The following is a 23,699-nucleotide window of genomic DNA, read 5'->3' on the forward strand; positions in this document are numbered from 1 at the left end:
ATGCCCCCTGGTTATTGACACCTCCACTAAGATGAAAAGTTTTTTCCTATCTACCCTATCTATGCCGCTCATAATTTTGTATACATCTATCAGGTCCCCCCTCAGCCTTCTCTGCTCTAAGGAAACCAACCCTAGCCTATCCAGTCTCTCTTCATAGCTGAAATGCTCCAGCCCAGGCTACATCCTGGTGAATCTCCTCCGTACCCTCTCCAGTGCAATCACATCCTTCCGATAGCGTGGCAACCGGAACTGCACACAGTACTCCAGCTTGGCCTAGCTAGTGTTTTGTACAACTCCAACATAATCTCCCTGCTCTTATATTCTATGTCTTGGCTAATAAAGGCAAGTATCACATATGCCTTCTTAACCACCTTATCTACCTGTGCTGCTGCCTTCAGGGATCTATGGACATGTACACCAAGGTCCCTCTGATCCTCTGTACTTACTAGGGTCCTACCATTCATTGTGTATTCCCTTGCCACGTTAGTCTTCCTAAAATGCATCACCTCGCACTTCTCTGGATTAAATTCCATTTGCCACTGCTCTGCCCATCTTACCAGCTCATCTATATTGTCCTGTAATCTAAGGCTTTCCTCCTCATTATTTACAGCACCACTAATTTTTGTGTCATCTGCGAACTTACTGATCATACCTCCTATATTCACGTCTAAATCATTAACGTACACTACAAACAGCAAGGATCCCAGCACCGATCCCTGTGGTACACCACTAGTCACAGGCTTTCAATCGCAAAAACAACCTTCAACCATCACTCCCTGCCTCCTGCCACTAAGCCAATTTTGGATTCAATTTGACAAATTGCCCTGGATCCCACAGGCTGTACTTTCTTGGCCATTCTCCCATGCGGGACCTTGTCAAAAGCCTTACTGATGTCCATGTAGACTACATCAACTGCACTACCCTCATCTACATAGCAAGTCAAATTTGTTAGACATGATCTCCCTCTGACAAAGCCATGCTGACTATCCCTGATTAATCCCTGCCCCTCCAAATAGAGATTAATCCTCAGAAATTTTTCCAATGCCACTGATGTTAGACTCACTGGCCTGTGCATCCCGACGTCATCGCTCAGTCTCACGATGTTTCGTTCAGTGGACGCGCGCTGGAGTCGGCTGTGCGCCTGCCAATAATTGATAGGCCTATTAAGGCCATTAACAAGGTAATTAACATGAATGCTACGCTGCCCGTCCAACCTAACGGTTGTTGGGCAGGCAAAAAGGCCAAGTGGCCTTTACGTTTTTTAGGAAACATAGTCCACAAGCAGGATGAAGATTCCTAAAGCTAATAATGATTATATAAAAACTTTTTCTGAAAAATAAAAACATGTCCCATCTGATGTGATGCAGTCACATGAGGAGACATGTTTCATTAAAATGTTATCGTTTTTATTATATTTTTAAAAAGTGCTTCATTTTCCCTGAGGCAGCTCCGTGCCTTAGGGAGGTTGAAGCACTCTTTCGCGTGTAGATGTGCGAAAGGATGCTGGACCCGACTCTCCCTCCTTCCTGTGCCTGCACATGTAGTGCTCAGCACTACCGCTCACATATTACACTGGGCGGGCCTTAATTAGCCTGCCCATGTAAAATGACGATGCAGAGCCAATCGTGGGTGGCGGTTGGGTTCCCAACTGCCCTCACCCACTCCCTGCCGAGCCCGCCTGAGGTGGGAAAATGTCAGACCTATTTCCTTAAATTTAAGCCAAATGGAAAACTATTTAGTTTTTCTTAAAAAGAATCAAATGCTGATACTCTTACCTTTTGTAATGTCACTTTAAAGTGGAAGAGAAAACAACTTACCCACAATGTACCAATCAGCTCTCTCCCTTTCGAATTCCAGCACCACTGAGTGTCTGGGTGAGAGCCGACTCCGTCACAGGGAAATTCCACCCCACTTTTTATACAGTTACTCTGCTCCCTCAAGGGTAAACTCAGGCTCTTTATACAGCCACTTGGATCCTGCTCTTTATACAGCCATTCTGCTCCCACTCTTCGTATAGCCGCTCCGCTCCCTCACAGGTAAACTCCCACTCTTTATACAGCCGCTCTGCTCCCATTCTTTATATAGCCTCTCCACTTACCTTTATTAATAACCTTTATTAATAAAAAAATGATTTTAAGCACATGCATAGGTTTACAAATTACTACTATGATAACTCCTACCTCCCCTAGTTAATCTAACTCCCAGTTACACCTCCGTTAAGGCAGCAGTAAACACATATATTTTAAAAGACCCAGGCAAAGTAGCATGATACCCTGAACAGTCAAATTCAAAGTGAGTTTTCTTCACTCCAGTTTGTGCAGACAGCAACTTGAGGCTTAGAGGCTGGAGGCTTTTCACACTTGTTAGATCTTAGAATTTCTTCCTTTTACACATAACCTCATCTTTTTTGTACAGGTTTCTCCCTTTTTAAAGTAAATCCCATTTTCCCAATATGTCTTTTCAACCCTACTTTTCTAATAATAAAAATCTTTCATAGTACCAATTTTATCAGTAAGCTTTGGGAAAAATAAACACATTTGTTTGGCTTCTTCTGGCTAAGTGTAATATTTCACTATCTCTTTTGAAATTAAAATTACTCTGGATTATCTAAAAAAGCAAATTTTCCCCTTACACCTCACATTCTAAAACTTTAGCCATGTTTACCTATGCAACATTTCAAATCTAGCTTCCCTCCTTGATACATCAATGACTTCAGACCAGCTGTCTTTAATTCAATTTAAACACACACACACACACACACACACACACTACTCCAACCTTAGAATAAATTCCAATAACATTGTGAAAATTATTCTATTTTCCTGACAATAGCAGTTTTCATGAGCTCAAGACATCTCAAACCACTTTACAGCCAGATACATACAGATGATAACAACGATGTCATTATTTTTAAATATGATGGATACCTTGTTGTTCCTGATTCACAAGGCACAGAATAGGAGGACTTTAAACTTCAATGACCGTATTTGAATTTTTGAATTGTAGTTGCTGTTGTAATTAAGGAAATCTAATCTACACAGTCTGCCAGATGGGGCCCATACATAACCTTGTTTGATTCCTACTCTATTCCCCTGGTAAGGCAACATATTATTTTGTTTACCTCTTTTACTGCAGTATAGGGCTGATTAGTTTCATAGCTTTAAACACTATAAACCTAAAAATGTTTCCTAATTAGCACAAGCACTGCTTTTCTGTATATACTGTATAGATGTGAAGCATGGACACCTATAGCAGACGCACTCAACATCTGGAAAAGCTTAATCAAAGTCGCCTTTGCAGCTCACTTCATGTAATGTGGCAGGACAAGATCACTAGCAATGAAAGAGAAAGAAAAGACTTGCATTTATATAGGACCATTCATGGCCTTTTGGATGTCTGAAGGTGCTTTACAGCCAATAAAGTGCTTTTGAAATGTGATAACTTACACTTTAGGGAACATGGCAGCTAATTTAGGCACAACAAGGATTCACAAACAACGATGAGATAATGAACAGATAATAAGTATGAACGATGTTGCTTGAGGGATAAATATTGGCAAGAAAGCAGGGAGACCGCCACTGTACTTCTCAAAATAGTGCCATGGGATCTTTTGTGCCCAGCCAAGAGGGCAGAGGGGGCCTTGGATTACCATCTCATCTGAATGTGTGGACGACGTTAAGAGTCCATGCTAATCAACACTCCGTTCTGTTGGGCTGGTCATGTTGAAATGGGGCAGTGATTTATGAACTGTGGATGGCAGATGAAAGCAGGGCAGATTAAAAAAAAAGGACACTACAGGGACGTACTGCAGATTCACTGAGTGCAGTGCAACATGGGGCAGACTTTTAGGAAATCCCAGCCACTGACTGAGGGCAATGGTCATCTGAAGTGAGAAAATGGGCAAAGGGCTTTGAGTGAAAACAATGAACCAGTGTGGAGGCAAGGTATGAGAGAGAGAAGAACCCATAATGTCAGATCAACAGGACACTCCCCACTTCCTGAAAGGTGATTCAGGTTTGTGGTAGACAATGGGCAGGTTTTTCCAGTCGGCTGCAGGCAGGTTTGTAGCGGGGAGGGGCCCCGTAAAATCCCGTGGTCACTTTTCTCACCACTTACCCGCCCACCCGGGATTTGACTGCAATTTATCTGTCAGCGGGCGAGGTCTCATGCTAATTGAAGCACATTGGAGGCCAATTCAAGGCCACTCATGAGCAATTTCCTGCCCGGTCACAATTTTTAGGTTGTTGGGAGGTTGGCGATGAGTGGAAAGTCTGGCATATAGGCCTACTTGGGCCTTGGGTGGGAAAGGCCGCTTTCAGAGACTGCCCAACATTCTGTCCACCTCCCCAGCTCCCCCCACCCCCCCACCCCACACACACTGTGGCATGTTCCCTCGATCTTGGCGCTCAACCCCTCACAACCCCCCTTTCTTGCCCCCACTGAGAACAACCCCCCCTCAACCTACCTGTCAACAAGCTCCAGGCTCTTCTTTGCTGGGACAGAATGCAGTCCCAGCAGTGGCCACCACTCCTGGGTTCTGCTGGGACCAGAGAAATGTCAACCAATCGGATTGGTCGGCAGCTCTGGGAGGTGGGACTTCCCATCCGTAGATGGGGATTGAAGTCTTGCCCTGAGCCACTTAACGCTTTGCCAAGTGCTAAATGGCTGCAGGTAGCCCACCGGAGCAGGGGCGGGTTTCAGGGGACATTTTTTGGCGGCAGGATGGTAGATTCCACCACCCATGAAATCCTGCCCCATACCATGCCCAAGCCTGCATGATTACTGAGGCACCCATCAGCCATATGTTCTGCTTCCTCCATTGTTGGTACTATCGTTGCTCGAGTGCAAGAGATGCATCATTGCAACTGTCCAGTTACTTAAAAGATCATTTGAGTCAGGTTGCATGGCATATTAACCAGGTTTCTGAACACAGAACAGAGATAACATGGGCAAAAGAAATGAGAGGGACAAGCAGCAAGAAGGGTAAGACAGGGGGTGATAAAGCTTTAACTAAAAGGCAGCAAGAGCATGAAAGTGAAAGGAGTAACTACCATCCTTAACTGGTCTGACTTACATGTGTCTCCAGACCTATAGCAATGTGGTTGACTCTTAACTGCCCCCTGAAATGGCCTAGCAAGCCATTCAGTTCAAGGGCAACTTGAGATGGGCAACAAATGCTGGCCTGGCTAGCGATGCCCACATCCTATAAAAGAATAATAAAAAATGAGAGAGGGCAGCAACAGAGATGGCAGAGAGGGTTGGCAAGAGAGATGGGTGAGCTGGGCAGCAAGGAAAACAAAATCAGGGAAAATTAATGAGCTACGGTGACGATGTATTTGGGTGGTTTAGTGTCAATGGAAATCCAATACATGTCTTTCTATGTCACCCAGATATCATCTCTTCTGGGGAATGAGTGGAAACTATTTCCTGTGAATTCCTTTTAGTATTTGTCATGCATAAGTACTCTTTGATGTCAAGGAACTCTTACTAGTCGCAGGACAATGTCTTTGGTTGCTAAGCATTTGATTGTCCTCTCCTTGCCTGTCAAGCAAGTGTGATCTTTAGGCCTGATTTTAACTCTGGTTGGACGTCATGTGGGTGGGAGCAAAATATGTAACAAATCGTCCCAACCTCACCAATGTGCCAGTGGATGATAACTGCACTCGCCAACACCTTTACCAGAATGGCATCTAGCCCGTTTTATGTCAGAAGCGTGTGAGCATGCTGTGGACAGCACCTGTAACACCCAAAAATTGGATGCTGGTGAACACAGTTTCTCATTCAAACATAACAGGGGCTCTGGGATTCTGGGCTGATGGTGACATACTAGCGTTACAAGGAGATTTGTACAAAATTCTCTGTGCACAATTACACCGCAAAAATATCTGGAATGCCATTCCTCTCAATGGTCAGTGGTGAGGGCTGATTAATGAGTATGTCACTCTTAATAGAAATGGGCAGCAAGTTGGTTGACACTGAATGTAACCTCGGTGTCAGCATGGAAGGGGCTGACCCCAAAAACTGAGGGCCACATGGATTTTGATGGCTATTGCACATCCATTCCCATATGGAATACTGCATCCACCTCAAGGCACTGCACCTCAGGAAGGATACATAGGGCTTGGTGGGTTGGGGGATGGGTGCAGTGCAGATTGACCAGGATGAGACTGGGACTAAAAGGGTTAAATTGAGAACAGGCTGCATGGACTGGACTTGTATTCCCTTGAATCCAGAAGATCACATGGTGATCACTTCTTTATTCCTTCATGAGATGTGGGTGTCATTGCCAAGACCAGGATTTGTCACCCATCCCCAATTGAATTGAATGGCTTGCGAGGCTAGCTCACATGTTGCTGTGGAGTCATTTGTTGGCCAGATCAGGTAAAGACAGCAGATTTCCTTAACTTTAAGGAACATGCAATAACCAGGCATGTTTTTAAACAACAATTGTATTGCATGGTCACCATTACTGAGACTAGTTTTCAATTCCAGATTTTATTAAGTGGGTGTAAATTCAGCCAGCTGCCATGATGGGATGTGAACCCATGTCTCCAGAGCATTAGTTTAGGCCTCTTGATTATAAGTCCAGCAATGTTACCTCTACACCACATTTACCTTCTTGTGTTACCTAAGCTGATTTAAAGAATTGATAGGGTTGATAGAAGGAAACAATTTCTCCTGGTGGGAAAATCCAGACAAAGCGGCGAAATGAGCTCAGCTGCTTAAGGGTGGTGTCAGAAAACACTTCTTTACAAAAAAGGGTGAGGGAAAACAGGAACTCTCTTCCCCTAAAAGCTGGCGAGGCCAAAATGAAAGTCTCAAAACTGAGATTGATAGGGGAGGGTATTAAATGTTACAGAACCAAGGTAACTAGACGAAGTTAAGGTACAGATCAGCCATGATCAGATTGAAAGGTGGATGAAGCTCGATGGGCTGAATAACATACTCCTATTCCTATGTTCCTACTGACAGTGCTGTATGAACATGGCATGTTAGACAGAGGTAGTCATGAAGGAGATGGCACAGACGTTGCTCAATCTCAGTAGAGTGTACAATAGAGGGAAAGGCTCAATCTCAGTAGAGTGTACAACAGAGGGAAAGGCTCGACAGTGTATCAGGTAGAATCATAGAATGGTTACAGTATGGAAAGAGGCCATTTGGCCAGTTGTGCGCTTACCGGTTCTCTGCTCAATCTCTTGAGTAGCTCTTTGCTCCTCTCACTTACCCTCTTCTACCAAGCCCAGCACACACAGGGATATTAACACCATGGGCTGGATTTTAAGGGGCGTGGGGGTCCCTGCCTCCCCTGAAAGCTGAAAAATTGGGACAGAGGACCGCCCAGGCAAACAGTGGCTGCCCTGCAACCATATACTGGAGACAGGATTTCTGCCCCACAGGGAAATGCCTCCTCAGAAGGCTGGCAGCTCTCCTGTACCAGCAGCTCCACTGGGGGTGGTGGCCACCTCTGGTACTGCACTGGGTTGTATTGTAAGTGTTTGGGGGTCTCGCCAGGTGCCAAGCTGGCAGGCACCAGTGAAGGGTTTGGAGTTTGAGAAGCTACTGGGGGTGGGGAACATTGGGGGGGAGGGGTGGGGTTGAGTGGGGAGGGGGGCGGGGGTCGGGGCGTGGGGAGGTGGGGGTGTGGTGAGCAGGTGGTGGACAGGCCACCCACTGAATTTTACATGTCCTACGCTTCAAACCCGCCGGTGAATGAGTATAAAATCCAGCCTGATCTCCATTGACTGCATAAACTTAGGAAGTGAAAGGAAAAATTGTATCAGTTGATCTTTACATACATTTGTGCCCATTCAACTGGTTTAATTATCGTAACACATGAATTGAGCATCTTTCATTTCCTAGGCTTCATTCAGCAGTGAAACAGTAGTAATTAAGCACTCTATTCCTGATCATTGTTGGCCAATTGTCGCACAATTTAGTAAGCTTTATGCTGACAGTAATTTCCAGTCTACAATGCTCCTAATCTGCAACCTTAAAATAAAATGATTTTCAATTAATATTAATCTGCTAAAACATAATTGGAAACATTTTCCAGCCATCACTCAAATTAAGTAATAAAATGTTCTTGGAATGAACGCTTTTTGTATTATAAGCACTAGCTAATTTATGATTTATATAATTAATGATTTGCAATGACTCAGAAGTTGGTTATTGAATGGAACTCAATAAATAATGTGAATAAATTTGTGACTGGCCTGAACATGTAGTCCAATTCTGTGTGTTTTATGACAGGCTAACCAATGGAGGACTTGTGGTTCATGTTAAACCATTTCTGGTGCCTGCTTTTACCAAGTCTGTGAATTAGCAGGCTGAGCATTGTCCTTCAAGTTGAAGGATGGAAGACCTCCAGATACTGCTTTCAATGGAATGGTCCTGCCCAAACACAACATAAAACATCTGGATGGGCTTTTCCATTACTTTGAGTTAACCAATAATAAAAATAGGCTTTTGTAGACCCCCTCTAACATAGAAAAACTTCTCAGGTCATTTCACAGAGGCATAGTCAGAAATAAATGAATGTTGAGCCAAAGAAGAAGTTAGTAGGAAGGGTGACCAGAAGGCCCAGTGGTTGGTGTCTCTGTCCCTGAGCCAGAAGTTCTAAGTTCAATTCCCATTCTGGGACTAGATGGCCATGTGTGTGCATTACGTGGCCAAACAGGCTGACTAACCAGCTTGTAAATCCTTACCAACAACAAAAACAAAAATACCCGGAAAAACTCAGCAGGTCTGACAGCATCTGCAGAGAGGGATACAGTTGACATTTTGAGTCTGCATGACCCTTCATCAGAACTAAAAAAATATAGAAATGAGATGAAATATAAGCTGGTAGTGGGGGGTGGGACAGGTAGAGCTCGATAGGGGGCCAGTGATAGGTGGAGGCCAAGATAGACTGCCAAAGATGTCATAGACAAAAGGACAAAGGGGTGTTGAAGATGGTGATATTATCTAAAGGATGTATGTGCTAATGGGACATTAAGGATAGCAAGCAGGGCAAGCTAGTGGCAGATGGCCCTGGTGGGGGTGGGGTGGGGGGAAGGGGTCGAAATGGGCTAAAAGGTGGAGATGTAACAATAGATCAAAAAAAATTAAAAATAGATGGGAAAAGAAAAATATATTTGTAAAAAAATATATAAATTTTTGGAAAAAGGTGATTGGAAAGGTGGTGGGGATGGAGGAAAGAGTTCATGATCTGAAATGGTTGAACTCAATATTAAGTCCGGAAGACTGTAAAGTGCCTAGTCGGAAGGTGAGATGCTGTTCCTCCAGTTTGTATTGAGCTTCACTGGAACATTGCAGCAGGCCAAGGACAGACGTGGGCATGAGAGCAGGGTGGAGTGTTGAAATGGGAGGTCTGGGTCATGCTGGTAAATCCTTACACTATGTCTGATGACAGGCAGTAAGAGTGAGAAAGTTTCCTGGTCAGCCATACTGCAGAGGACAATGGCAAACTGCTGCAGTATCTTGCCAAGCATAATCATAGGCCAACATAAATCAAAATGGAAGTCCATGGTCACCAATACCCCCTGAGGGCATGGTACCTGAAGAGAGAGAGAGATAGAGAGGCCAAAAGGCTTGGTCAAAGAATTGAGTTTTTAGCAGGAACTATTAATGATTGTTTTAGCCTTCTTTGTTTAACTGGTTGTCAATGGGTAAATACAGTACTTGGTGTGGTAACGGGTCATACACAACATATTAGCCCAATCTCCACTTGCTACCCTATGTGGAATTAGATGATTTCAATGTGGGGCAACAGCTTAAAGCATTGCACAGTTGGGCTCACTGTTTGTAAAAGCAGCCAGTGTCCTCTGATGTTTCCAGTGATTCTTCCTGAAAAATAACAACGTGTGAATGTTGGGAAAGGACAGAATTACCCCACAAAACTCATTACCTAAGGTTGTGGCTGCTCAAGATAGCAGAGGGCTGATGATGCTCGCAATGTCATATCATTCACTGCCAGCAGCAAAGACAGGGAGAAGCAATAAAGTAAGTTAGCACTCTGACAAGTACCTGACTGTTGAGAAAATAGTACTTATTCAGAATGTCAGCATATCCAGTCTGAAACAGGCTTAGCAGCAGAGGAACTCGAGCTTCGATACCACAAGAATTAAAGTTGTAACATGCCAGCTTCTGTTCATCACACAACCAGCTCCAGTGTCCCTGATTTCACTTGGTCTTCTGGGAATAAATGGTGCTAGCTCTCAGCGTGCATAGATGCTTTAACTTCCTGTGACAGGACATTCCATCTATAGGAGAGGAAAAAGCTACCATTGTATATTCAATCTACCAGAAATACTTCCAACACCTGAATCTTGGCAGACCGTTACAAATCTGCTGTTCAAAACATCTCACAATCTGGGGACAGGACACAATGGACAGCAACTTCCACCCAAGTTAAATAAAAATTAAAAAGGAAAATTAAAGATGTATTTATCTAAACCCAGTTAGCTCTTTAGTTTAATTACCCTGTCAAAAGATCCTTTATTCTTTCATGGGATGTGGGCATCACTGGCAAAGACTACAGTTGTTGCCCGGTCCTAATTGCCCTTGAACTGAACATTTCAGAGGGCAGTTAAGAGTCAACCAATTGCTGCGGGTCTGGGGTCACATGTAGGCCAGAGCAGATAAGGGCAGCAGATTTTCTTCCCTTAGGGGACATTTGAGAACCAGATGGGTTTTGATTACAGTTGTCCTGGTCACCATTACTGAGACTAACTTCATATAATTCCATGTTTATTCATTGAATTCAAATTCCACCAGCTGCTATCTTAGGATTGGAGCCCATGCCCCCAGAACATGAACCTGGGCCTCTAGTAACATTACCATTCTGCCACCATCGCTGCCTGGGTAGCCACAGTTATGATGATTACAAGAAGAGCAATCAAGGGCCCATCACAATTAATGCTGGACATTTTTTGTCTTCCTATCCTTGGCAATGACCTCTGAGTGAAAATTACATCTTGGTAAGAAAAATGAGGAGAGGCAATATAAAATAAAGTATGCAAGACTAAAGGGGATATAGAACAGTTAGACCTGGAGGTACATGTGCACAAATCATTGAAGATGGAAGCTCATGTTGATGAAGTGGTTAATAAAGCATCTGGAATCCTGGGCATTATAAATGGAGACATAGAGTACAAGAGCAAGGAAGTTGTGATGAACCTTTATATCATTTTGGTTCAGTCTCAACTGAAACGTTGGCTGGAATTTTCTGGCCCCTTTGGCATCGGGCATCATGGCGGGCAGGGGGTAACAATACGCTGAGAAGACCAAAAATCACTTTCACGCTGTCGTGAAACCAGTTTGCGATTGTCCTCCCCTCCACCCATCAAAGGTGGGCAGTGTTTCCTGCCATCACATGTTGGGGACCTAATTTCAATACTTTAGCATCTCATTATAAGCCCTGCTTGCCAAAATCTTCCCCCAGGCTGGTTCATCTGGGCATGTCAGCGTGAATGCACTCTGACATGTTTCACAGCTATACATAAGCGATGTGCACTTGGTGAGCTGCACTTCGCTGGGGGCTTCGAGGTTTGTTTGCCTACCTTGCTTCGGGCAGCACTCACGGTCATGAGCACCAGGCTTCGCAGTCAGCACCACCCCACTTTTTGGGGATGTTCACGGGCAGGTCTCCATGTACCAGACTAGCTGTAAGGCAGGCGTGGTTTTTCAATGGCTGCAGGGCTAGGGCTTGCTTAGGGAAGGGGCAGAAGTAGCCTCAGGCAAGGGAAGAGACTGCAGGGCGAAGGCTGAACTGGGGTACGGGGATATCCCAGGGTGTGTGTGGGGCCACGTGTTGACCTGTGTAAATGGCCTTAAGATGATGAGGGCTGCAGAGGCAGTCTCTAGAGGAGATGAGGCCAGATGGACATGTGAGGGTATGCGTGAGAGGGTGAGTGGTGATGTCCCTTGAGCTGGCAGTGACTGAGATGTCAGTGAATGTGTGATGGGCTTGTGAGTGTGTGAGTTTAGAGTGATGAGATGTATGCCTTACACTGGTGGCACGGATGAGATCATTCATCCATATTCTGCACTGATGGCCGACCTCCTGTGTGCAGCATTGGCACTGACCACCTCTGCCACCATCTCCGAAGCCGGAGTGGTGAGACTGATGGGCCTCCTGCGGCCAATGTGGCGGTAGAGGACATTGGGCGGGTCTCCACAGCATCCAGAAGGTGTTCCAGAAATGTGTCACTGAACTGGGGGCTGCACCTTTCTTGGCTTTTGGGGCCATATCTTCACTGCAGCAGTCCTGAGCTGCAAGTATTGAGAAGTGTGTGTGTGGCTGAAATTTAAATATGGCTCCTGGTGCAAAGAAACGATGAGGTAACGGCGTGGTGGACAAATTGAAGGGCACCCGCCAGCGAGACTGTGTGTTTCCTGTGGCTGTATAATTAACGACATGGGAATGGGACAATATGGCGCGAAAACCCACCATTGCAGTCAGCAGGTAAAATGACATTTTTCCCACCCACTCCCACACTTAGTGCAAATCTGGGACAATCCCACCCATGGTGTAGAATTCTGGGCACCACACTTTAGGAAGTGTGGAAAGGCTTTAGAGAGGATGCAGAGAAGATTTACAAGAATCATTCCAGGAATGAGGAACGTCAGTTACATGAATAAATTGGAAAAGCTGAGGTTGTCCTCTTTAGAGAAGGTTGAGAAGAGATTTGATCAAAGTATTCAAGAGCATGAGGGGTCTGACAGATAGAGAGAACTGTTCCCATTGGCGGAAAGTTTGAGAACCAGAGGACACCAATTTAAGGTGATTGGCAAAAGAACAAAGGTGATATGAGGAAAAACTTTTTCATGCAATGAGTCGTTAGAACCTGGAATGCTCTGCCTGAGGGTCTGGTGGAGGTATACTCATTCGTGGTTTTCAAAAGGGAATTGGATGAACACCTGAAGGGAAGGCACTTGCAGGTTTATGGGGAAAGAGTAGGAAAGCGAGACCAGCTGAGCTGGTCTTTCAGAGAGCTGGTACAGACATGGTGGCTGAATGGCCTCCTTTTGAGCTGCAACCATTCTATAATTCTAAATAAGGAAGCATCTGATTTTCTTGTTTTTTTATTGCTGAATTAGAAATAGGTTTTTCCTATTTGATAATATCAATTATAATATTTGGTTAATGGTCCATATGATTATTTATTCTGGAGGCCAATGGTTTTAAGATACCACAATTCAATCCTTTGTTGCATCTTGTGGTAAAAGGATCAGCGTGAGCAGCGTGGGAACACCCACAGAAAAGGATTAAGAGAATCTGATACAATTATTGCCGCTTTGTAGAGAAACAATCTGAAGAGAATGTGAGACAGATGTTATGCCTTGTCTATTTTAATCTTAATTTTAATTTAAAGCTTGTTAACAGTTATTAAAAGGAAATATGGGATTAAAACTAAAAGTTAGAACTGCCAGGAAAGTGAGATTAAGAAACAGTGAATGATGGAAATATGAAATGAAAATGGGAAAAACTGAAAATACATGAAAGGAGACAGATTGATGCTTCAAGGGAGAACATGCAATAAAACTGGTGAAAGGTCACATTTCTTCTTCAAAGGCTGCTTCATCTATAGGGAGGTCTTGAGGTGCAATGGGTAGCATCCTTACCTCTGGGCCCGAAGCTCTGGGTTCAAGTTTCACTCTAGGACTCGATGGCCAGGGTAGGTGTGTTTGTAATGTGGCCAAATGGGTTGACTATCAGCCTGTGAATCCTCCCAATACAAACAGCAGGAGAGTTTTCTGGTCAGCCATATTGTAGAAGGCAACAGCTCAAGGGCAATTAGGGATGGGCAACAAATACTGGTCTAGTTATTGACGCCTGCATCCCATGAATAAACAAAACCATTACAGCACTTTACCAGGCATAGTCATGGACCACTCCAATGGAAGAGCATGGTTGCCAATGCCCTCTTAAGGAATGGTACCTGAAGGAGGAGGAGGATTGATCTAAGTAATTTTTAAATCTTTAGTTATTGGTGGCTACTATATTTTATTTTCTGATTTTATTATTGAAACCATCCTTTTTACTCATCCATTTCAGAGGTGATACAGGGTGAGAACACATTCCCTTGCAATGTATACTAACCCCTTGCAGTGTATACACTGGCTGCAGGAGGACTGGTTTTCCTGGCCCCTATTAACGGGGAGCTGAGTACTCCCCATGACCAAAGGTCAGTGAAGAGCGTAGAGACATAGATCCCTAGATGTCTCCTGTCCTAGCATTCCTAGGGCTTTCTGCAAGGCAGAGTCACCAGATAATGAGGTGCATGTGCATTCCCAGTTTCCTGCCTCTTTCCTTCTATTCTGCTTTCTGCCTGTCTAAGGGTATAGGTTCCCAGAAAAAGCTGATGCTGTGGCCAGCCCCCAAACCAAACCACCCCACCCCCCACAACCCCCCACCGACTAGAGGCTCTGAGGGGTATCAGAGACCTGCTGTACATGGCAAAGGGCGAACAAATGAAAGAAGAATAACTTGCATTTGAAGTGTGCCTTTTGTGATCTCAGAATGTCACTAAGTGCTTCACAGCCAAAGCAGAACTTTTGAAGCTTACTGGGTGTAATACAGGATACTGTTTTCTTACCCACCATGCCAACCCCTGCTCCCGCCCCTGCCTCTGCCACCTGAGGATTTTCAGTTTAATTTAGACCCTTCTGACTGGTTGATCTCTAATTCTGCCAAGAGCCAAACATGCAGTTGGGGGCTTCTGCTGGGTCATTTAAAAGCCCCAGGCCTGGATACGTGTGGTATTTTTCAGGGCTGTTTCTTTCTGGTGCCCAGACAGATTGGGACCTCAGAGATTTAGACATATTTTTAGTAGAGATGGTGAAATAAATTGTGATTTGTCTTTTGAAGCTGCACATGATTATAGATAGCTTTTCAACACTTGTCAAATTTATGTAGACATCACCAAGCATGCTTTTAAGGTACAGATCTTTCACTTTTGGTGCAATATAGTTCTTTTTAGTTTTCTGAGTGTCCATGGCCCAGTGTTTTCTTTTTTTCCCTTTATTCATTCATGGAACATGGGTATTACTGGCAAGGGCAGCATTTGTCACCCATCCCTAAATGCCTTTGAACTGAATGGCTTGCTCAGCCATTTCAGAGGTTAGTTAAGAGTCAGCCACATTGCTGCAGGCTCTGGAGTCACACATAGGCCAGGACAGCAGATTTCCTTCCCAAAGGGCATTAGTAAACCAGATGGGTTTTTAATGACAATCAGTGATAGTTTCACAGTTATCATTACTGAGTAATGATTTATTAACACATGCTGCCATGGTGGGATTTGAACCCATGCCCCCAGAGCATTAGCCTAAGCCTCTAGATTACTAGTCCAGTGACATTACCACTACACCCCCATTTCACACAGTGAATGTGTGACATATTCTGTCTTTTTGATGCAACATCTTTACCCAAGGAGTGATTAAAATGCAGAGATTGCTACCACAGGGAGTGATTGTAGATTAGCATCTAAGGGGAATCTAGAATAATATATGAGGGGGAGAGGAAATAAAGATTATGCTGTAATAAAAGCAAAGTGCTGGGAAAAGGCAACAGGTCTGGCAGCATCTGTGAAGAGAGAAACGGAGTTAATGTTTCGAGTCTAATATGACTCTTCTTTGGAACTAGAAGTTATGCTGATAGGCTCAGATAATGTAGGGTGGGGTAAAAGATCATGTAGAACATTAACAGCAGTACAGACCAGTTGGACTGAAAGGCCTGTCTCTGCACTGTAAATTCTATGGAATTGGTAATGAATTGTAGCTAGTCTAGCTGGTAAATATTCTGTACTCATCAAACCCATACAAATGTACACTGATTTTATGAAAATAGTGCTTACTCTTCCTTTGCCTTGCTCGATTACTCCACAGCCACACCACATTAGAATTAGGAGCAGGAGTAGGCCATTCAGCCCATCGTGCTCCACCATTCAATAAGATCATGGCTGATCTGGTTGCAGCCTCAACTTCATTTTCCTGTCCGCTCCCCATAACCCTTGACTCCCTTGTCAATCAAAAAACTGTCTAACTCAGCCTTGAACATGTTCAGTGACTGAGCTCCACTACTCACTGGGGAAGAGAATTCCACAGACTAATGACTCTCTGAGAGAAAATATTTCTCCTCGTCTCTGTCTTAAATGGGAGACCCCCAATCTTTAAACTGTGCTCCCTGGTTCTAGATTCCCCCAGAAGGGGAAACATCCTCTCAGCATCCACCCTGTCAAGTCCCCTCAGGCTTTTATATGTTTCAATAAGATCACCTTTCATTCTTCTAATAGGCACCTGTTCAACCTTTCCACAGAAGATAACCCCTTCTTCTCAGGAGTCAGTCAAGTGAACTCCCTGCTAATAAACAACTGTGATGTATCCAATGAATAAATCTTCTCGGTAATGACAACTCTCCTGATAGCTTAACAAGTAACAAACAAATTATAAATGCCCGTTACACATCAGTAAAGTAATTTAATCAAATAATTCTGGTTCCCTTTCTCTTTATTTAGCAGATGTAATTAGTGCTAAGTTGACCTTTTTAGTGGGAAGACTGCAATCATATCAGAGTTACTTTCTGTATGCCTGATGAGCTGTTATCTGAGTCAAATGAGCCCGCATTGTACCAGCCATCACCCCAATATTGGGAAGTAAAACATTGACCCAGATTTTCCAACCTGGATTGCGTGTGAAAAGATGGGAGAATTCCTGGCGCCGCAAACCTGACCATTAAAGTGGTTGCCCGGACGTTGGGGTGGGGGCATGCGGGTAGAATGGGAATTGGTGCAGGTGACTCAGGAAGAAGTGAAGAGGCTGCTGGGTGCAGAGGCGGGCATGCTGGAAGGCTTGCCTTAGGTCTCTGGCATTGTCCAAAAATAAAAAAATAAACATTAAAACATCCCTTCAGCCCTCACCCCTCATACCTCTCACCCGCCCCAAACACACCGCATGCTCCATCCATGCCAATGCATACCATCTCATGCCTTGTATCAACTGCCATGGCCCCTCATACCCTCCATGCCAACCTATACCATTGTGCTGCTGCATAGCACTCCAACTAGGAGCCCTGGGGAATACACAAGTGATAGGCAGAAGTCATGGAGGGCCACTGCTTCAGCTAGTTGATGAGCATCAGCAAGAGCTTTATAAGCTGATCAGATAGATGCTATTGGATTGTACTGCAAGTAAGCCAATGAAAGGAAAATGAATCTGAGTAATATATAAATCAATGGAGGCAATGATAGCATGGAAAAAGGTAGCAAGCTTGGCTGAAGGGAAGTTCTGGCACTGTAGTTTCTGATCTTCTGTTGCCTATTTAAATGTTTAAGTTGTTGTTTGTTGTTATGGAAGTCACCTCAATGTTTCACTAGCTAAGTACATTATACTAATTACCAGTCATTGGTGCTGTGTTGCCCTTGGTTGCCAGAATCTTTGCATCTATTTTAGTAGCGTGTTCCTAGCCCAATTAACTGATCACAATCTGCACACATTCACATGCACTTTTAGATATTCTAAAATTAATTTCCGACTTCCAATTGCAATAGCCCCTCTTCAAATTTGAGATTCTATGTTGCAAAAAAAACTTACAAAACATTTAATTCGAGGGTCACCATGCGATACAGCTTTTGATTTGTGTCTCCAACAATGACTTTGTGAGACCTAGGAATGCTTCCATACTCGGAGTGAATATGCAAATATATAAACATGGTACTGGACTTGACTAAAATAGAATGGAAACAATGGAGCTTTATAAGTGGATCAGATAGATTCTGTTAATTAGTTCACTATTGGATTGCATAGCCTAGCATAGGAGCTGCACTGCAAAATGCCTGGCGAACACTCTGGTCATGATGGGTCCATCTTGGTGTGTGAGTGTAAGTGTGAAGTTGAACCTGTAGTGAGCATCCATCTGTACCCTGATCAAGACCCAAACACTGTGAGTAATATATTGCCTTAAAGCTATATTGCCAGAAAGCTGTATTACTTCTTGCCTTTCCTATTGTTGCAACATACATTTATTCCTCGATAAATGGCAATGCTATTAACTAATGGCTTAATTTGTATTTGGAACCTATTGCTAAGCTTGGACTGTAATACATTACTTACCATTTCCTTTTCTCTTTCTTTTATTTCATTATGTTTTGTTACTCTTTCTCTGGCTAGGCTTCCCTCGCCTTTTTTCTCTGTAAGCTTATGCTTTTACCTTCATTTTAGAACTGGAGTAGAAGTATGGCCCCTCCAGCTTGCTCTGCCATTCAATAAGACCATGGCTGATTTTCAACCTCAACTGCGCTTTCCCACCTGATTCCAATATCTATTAATTCCCTTTAGAATCCAAATCGATCCCATGGCCCTCATACCCTCCATGCCAAGCTATACCATTATGCTGCTGCATAGCACTCCAACTAGGAGCCCTGGGGAATTCTCAAGTGATAGGCAGGCGTCATGGAGGGCCACTGCTTCAGCTAGTTGATGAGCATCAGCAAGAGCTTTATAAGCTGATCAGATAGATATACTCAACGACAGAGCATCCACAGCCCACTAGGGCCGAGAATTCAAAAGACTCAGCCCTCAGAGTGACGAAATCTCTTCTCACCTCAGTTCTGAATGGCCGGCCCCTTATTTCGAGACTGTGCCCGCTAGTTCTAGCCTCTCCAGCCAGGGGAAACAACATCGCATCATCGATTTCATTTCTATATTCCTTCTGCCTGTCTTCAAATTCCACTTTCTTTTTTCTTGTGTTGCTCTACTTTGTTACTTTTTGTCAGTTCATTTTTTTTAATACTCTTTTTAAAAAAAATAAATAAACTGTATGCAGCTGGATTATCAGAAACAGGAAAAGGACCATTTGAAAATTAATTGAAAACAAAGAGGAAAAAATGTGATAAATTGGAGAATGGAATAACAAAAAGATAAAATAAAAATAGGTTGCAAGATACAAAAGAGTGGCAATAAGACACGAATTCCATTATTTACTTGATAGTGCTTGAGGTAATTAAATGGCATTGTCGATTGTTGGAAAACCCATCTGGTTCACTCTGGGCAATTAGGGATGGGTAATAAATGTTGACCTAGCCCATCAGTGAGCAAGAAAAATCTAGTTCACTCACAGTTTGCCATCTGGAGTTACAATCTTCAGGTAGCCAGAGTACCATCATGATCATTGCACTGGTAATACAGAATCAAACAGCTTCGCTGACCTGAGAACAAAGTGCCCCAAACTTACATTTTGGAGATTAATTCCATCCCCAACTTCCATCTGAGCACTTCACTAAATATAGGGACAGAAAATGTAATGAAGCAGAAAAGATTATGGCAGCTCACCACAGAATACACAGTCCATAAAATCCCTCAAATTCTTGAAAACACAAGGGAACAAGGATTCTGCACAAGTGTAGCGGTTAACCTGCTCAATTCCTGTTTTCCCCACTGAAGACATCTGGCTTGTGTTGAAATAAGGAAGAAAATAATGAATTGAAAATTAACACATCTCTTTTTCTCTCCCAATCTTCTCTCTTTCTCTCTCTCCCTCTCTCTCTTCTAATTTCCTGAGTGTAGTATGATTAGATGGGGATAGACACCCTTTTGGTAACTGAGCCAAGTAAACATTATTCACGCAAGCCTGGAGTACAGGCAAGCTGTTCAATAGTGAATATCATTGCAGCTAAGCATGCTCCATCACCAACAAATACATACTTTCCAGTGGCAGTTAGAAATCAGGAGCATGAGCTTTGCCAGACATTTATCAAATTTTATTCAAAGGATTTAGAGTCCAGTTGTTTTTTTAAATTTTCCATGGGATGTGAGCATCACTGGTATGGCCAATATTTGTTGCCCATCCCTAATTGCCCTTGAGAAAGTGGTGCTGAGCCATCTTCTTGAACCGGTGCAGACCTACAGTGCTGTTAGGAAGGGAGTTCCATGATTTTGACCCAGCGACAGTGAATTCCAGTATGTTGATAGTGGGAGATTCAGTGATGGTAATGCCATTGAATGCCAATGGGAGATGGTCTTTGCCTGGCACTTGTTTGGCACGAATGTTACTTACCACTTGTAGCCCAAGCCTGAATATTGTCCAGGTCTTGCTGCACATGGACATAGACTGCTTCTGTATTTGAGGAGTTGCGAATGATGCTGAACATTGTGCAATCATCTGTGTACATCCCCACTTCTGAGCTCATGATGGAGCACCTTAAAGGTGGTTGGTTCTAGGACACTACCCTGAGGAACACCCGCTTCATGACCTGGAACTCAGATGATTGACCACTAGCAAGCACAACCATCTTCCTTTGTGCTAGGTATGACTCTAAACCATAGAATCAATAATTTTGCCAGGGCTGTTTGATGCCACACTTGGTCAAATGCTGCCTTGATGTCTCTCACCTCACCTTGGGAGTTTAGCTCCTTTGTCCACGTTTGGATGAAGGCTGTAATGAGGCCAGAAGCTGAGTAATCCTGGCGATACCAAAATTGAGCATTGATGATCAAGTTATTGTGGAATAACTGCCGGTTGATAGCACTATTGATAACACCTTTCATCACTTTGCTGATGATCGAGATGGTGCAGTAATTGGCTGGACTGGATTTGTCCTGCTTTTTGTGTATGGCACATACCTAGGCAATTTTCCACATTGCCGGGTAGATGCTAGTGTAGTAGCTGTACTGGAACAGCTTGGCTAGGGGCGCAGCTAGTTCTGGAGCACAAGTCTTCAGTACTACAGCTGGTATGTTATCAGGGCCCATAGCCTTTGCTGTATTCAGTGTCTTCAGCTGTTTCTTGATATCATGTAGAGTGGATCGAATTAGCTGAAGACTGGCATCTGTGATACTGGAGACCTCTGGAGGAGGCCGAGATGGATCATCCACTTGGCACTTCTGCCTGAGGATTGCTGCAAGTGCTTCAGCTTTAACTTTTGCACTGATTTGCTGGGCCCCACCATCTTTGAAGATAGGGATATTTGTAGAGTCTCCTCCTCCTGTTAGTTCCTTAATTTGCCCACTGCCATTCACAACTGGATGTGGCAGGACTTAGATCTGATCTGTTGGTTGTGGGATCGCTTAGCTCTGTCTATCATATGTTGCTTTCGTTGTTTGGTATGCAAGTAGTCCTGAGTTGTAGCTTCACCAGGCTGACACCTCATTTTTAGTTATGCCTGGTATTGCTCCTGACATGGCCTCCTGCACTATTCATTGAACCTGTTTTGATCCCTGGTTTGATGGTAAAGGTAGAATGGGGAATAGGCCGGGACATGAGGTTACCGATTGTGGTTAAATACAATTCTCCAGTGGAATCGTCCCAGATTTGCACTGTGTGGTAACGGGCGTGAAAAATTATGTTTACCCGCTGGCTGCAATGGTGAGTTTTCAAGCCATATCGCCTGCTTCCTATCTCATTAACTATGCGGCCACAGGAAACACTCCGCCTCGCTGGTGGGCAGCCTCTGAATTGCCCACCATGCTGTTACCCCACCATATCTGGGTGCCATATCTCAACTGCAGCCATGCACACAGTTCTTAATGCTTGCAGCCCTGGACTGCTCCAGTGAAGACATGACCTGTCACTGGAATGCCTTTCAGAGGCCAATCGTGATGTCCTCTACCCCTGCTCTGGCTGCAGGAGGCCCAGCAATCTCACCTCTCTGGTTTGGGAGGTGGTGGCAGTGGTGGTCAGTGCCAACGTTGCAGTCAGGAGGTTGGCCATCCAGTGCAAATAGAGGATGAACAATTTCATCTGTGCTGTCAGGATAAGGCAACCATCTCATCACTCTAAGCTCACATACTCACAAGCCCATCACACATTCACTGGCATCTCACTCACTCCCAACTCAAGGCGCATCACCACAAATTCTCTCACACACACCCTCACAACTCCATCTGACCTCAACTACTCTGGAGACTGCCTCCTCAGCCCTCACCATCTTGTGGCCATTTGAACAGATCAACAGGTGCCCCCACACACATGGGATACCACTCCCCTTCCCCAGTATCGCTCTCACCCTGCAGCCTCTTTTCTTGCCTAATGCCACTTCTGCCCCTTCCCCAAGCAAGCCCTAGCCCTGCAGATGTTGAAAAGCCACCCCTGCCTTCCGGCTGGCCTGGTAGATAGAAACCTGCCTGTGGGCCCCCCTGAAAGTGATGTGGTTCTGCCTGTGAAGCCTGGCGCTGATGACTGCGAGTGCTCCTGAAGCAAGGTAGGCAAACAAACCTCGAAGTCTAGAGTGAAGTTCAGCTCGCCAGGTGCACGTCGCTTATTGTCAGTTGTGAAACACATTGGGGTGCAATTACGCCAACATGCCCAGATGATCCAGCTTGGGGGGGATGATTCCAGCGAGCAAGACTTAAAATGAGATGCTAAATTATTAAAATTAGGTTCCTGACTTTCATCGGTCCACCACCAATGGGGCCGCATGATTCTGCCCTCTTTCTCCTGATGGGCCACATCAGGGATGCCCAGTTTTGAGCTGCTAGATCTGTTCTGAATCCAACTCTTTTAGCACAGTGGCAGTTCCACAAAACATGATGGACAGTATCCTTTGTGTGAATATGGGACTTCGTCTCCACAAGCACTGCGCAGTGGTCACTCCTAACAATATTGTCATCTGTAGATTGGTAACGATGAGGTCATGTAATTTTTTTCCCTCTCGTTGGTTCCCTCACCACCTGCCGCAGGTCCAGTCTGGCAGATATGTCCCTCAGGGCTCAGCCAGGTCGGTCACTGGTGGTGCTACTAGTGGAGATTGAGGGCCCCGCCCAGACTACATTCTGTGCCCTTGCCACCCTTAGTGCTTCTTCCAAGTGGTGTTGAACACAGCGGCATTCTGATTCATGTAGCAACGCTAGTATTGCAAATGGTGTGAAACCGGCCTTTTCCGATTTACATGTGGAATTCATCTTATTCAAAAAGATTCTTGGGATGTCTACCACAGTAAAGACACAATTATATTATTGTATAATATGTAAAAGATAATTGGAATAAATACTTGCATGAAATAGAATAACTTGCATGAAATTCGAGCAAACCCAAAAATGAGCGTAAAAGGGATGCAGAGAATGATCCATTTACCTGACTGGATAGGCTCACAGGACACATAAGATTCAGCCTTGGGGTTTCATCCTCATTGAGTTGTGGCTGGCAGTGGTCTGTGCTGTTTGAATGTAGAGCTTGGCGGATTAGCCTTTGCTCCTACTGGTTCCATACTCAGTGGCTGGCTGGTTCCATGCCTATTGGGGGGGCTTCTCAATCAGCGCTATTTGAAAATGCCAGGAGAGAATCAGCTGTTTCAGTTTGTGAGTCCTCAAAGGCTAAATTTGTTACCTACCACAATATGGCAGTGGCACCCTTCCCACTCGTAATGGACCTGTGCTTTCCCGTTCACCATTTTGGAGGTTTAGTAGACCTTTTATAGCACCTGAAAAATTGGCTCTGCCCACCAGGCGAATTTTCTGGCCAGTGAATTTAAAGGGTACAGATCCAAAGTTTGATGGTTGCCTTTTTTAACGTGATTTCCTATCTTTCCACTCACAGGCTAGAATTGAGTTGATGACACCTGAGGTATCGCCTACTTCCAATGGTGTACAACAGTCCGAAGAAAAGACTCTGTGGGATCAGACAAAAGGTGAGTACTGCTTAGGTTGGAAGCTGCTACCATAATAAGGGAAAAGGATGAGGTTGAGGTGTGTTGTGAGAGGAAATT

At 44.3% G+C, this 23,699-nt stretch overlaps 1 protein-coding gene across 1 annotated transcript in view; it reads left to right on the forward strand.

Annotated features, from left to right (window-relative positions):
• The window catches only part of arhgap28 (Rho GTPase activating protein 28), a 211,263-nt gene that overhangs the window by 142,444 nt on the left and 45,120 nt on the right, over nt 1-23,699 (forward strand). Inside the window, exon 5 of the mRNA XM_041189968.1 lies at nt 23,531-23,621. Coding sequence (XP_041045902.1) covers nt 23,531-23,621 — 91 coding nt within the window. The remainder of the gene's footprint in view (nt 1-23,530; nt 23,622-23,699) is intronic.

This window comes from Carcharodon carcharias, chromosome 6 (assembly GCF_017639515.1).
Source record: "Carcharodon carcharias isolate sCarCar2 chromosome 6, sCarCar2.pri, whole genome shotgun sequence".
Classification (NCBI taxonomy): Eukaryota; Metazoa; Chordata; class Chondrichthyes; order Lamniformes; family Lamnidae; genus Carcharodon; species Carcharodon carcharias.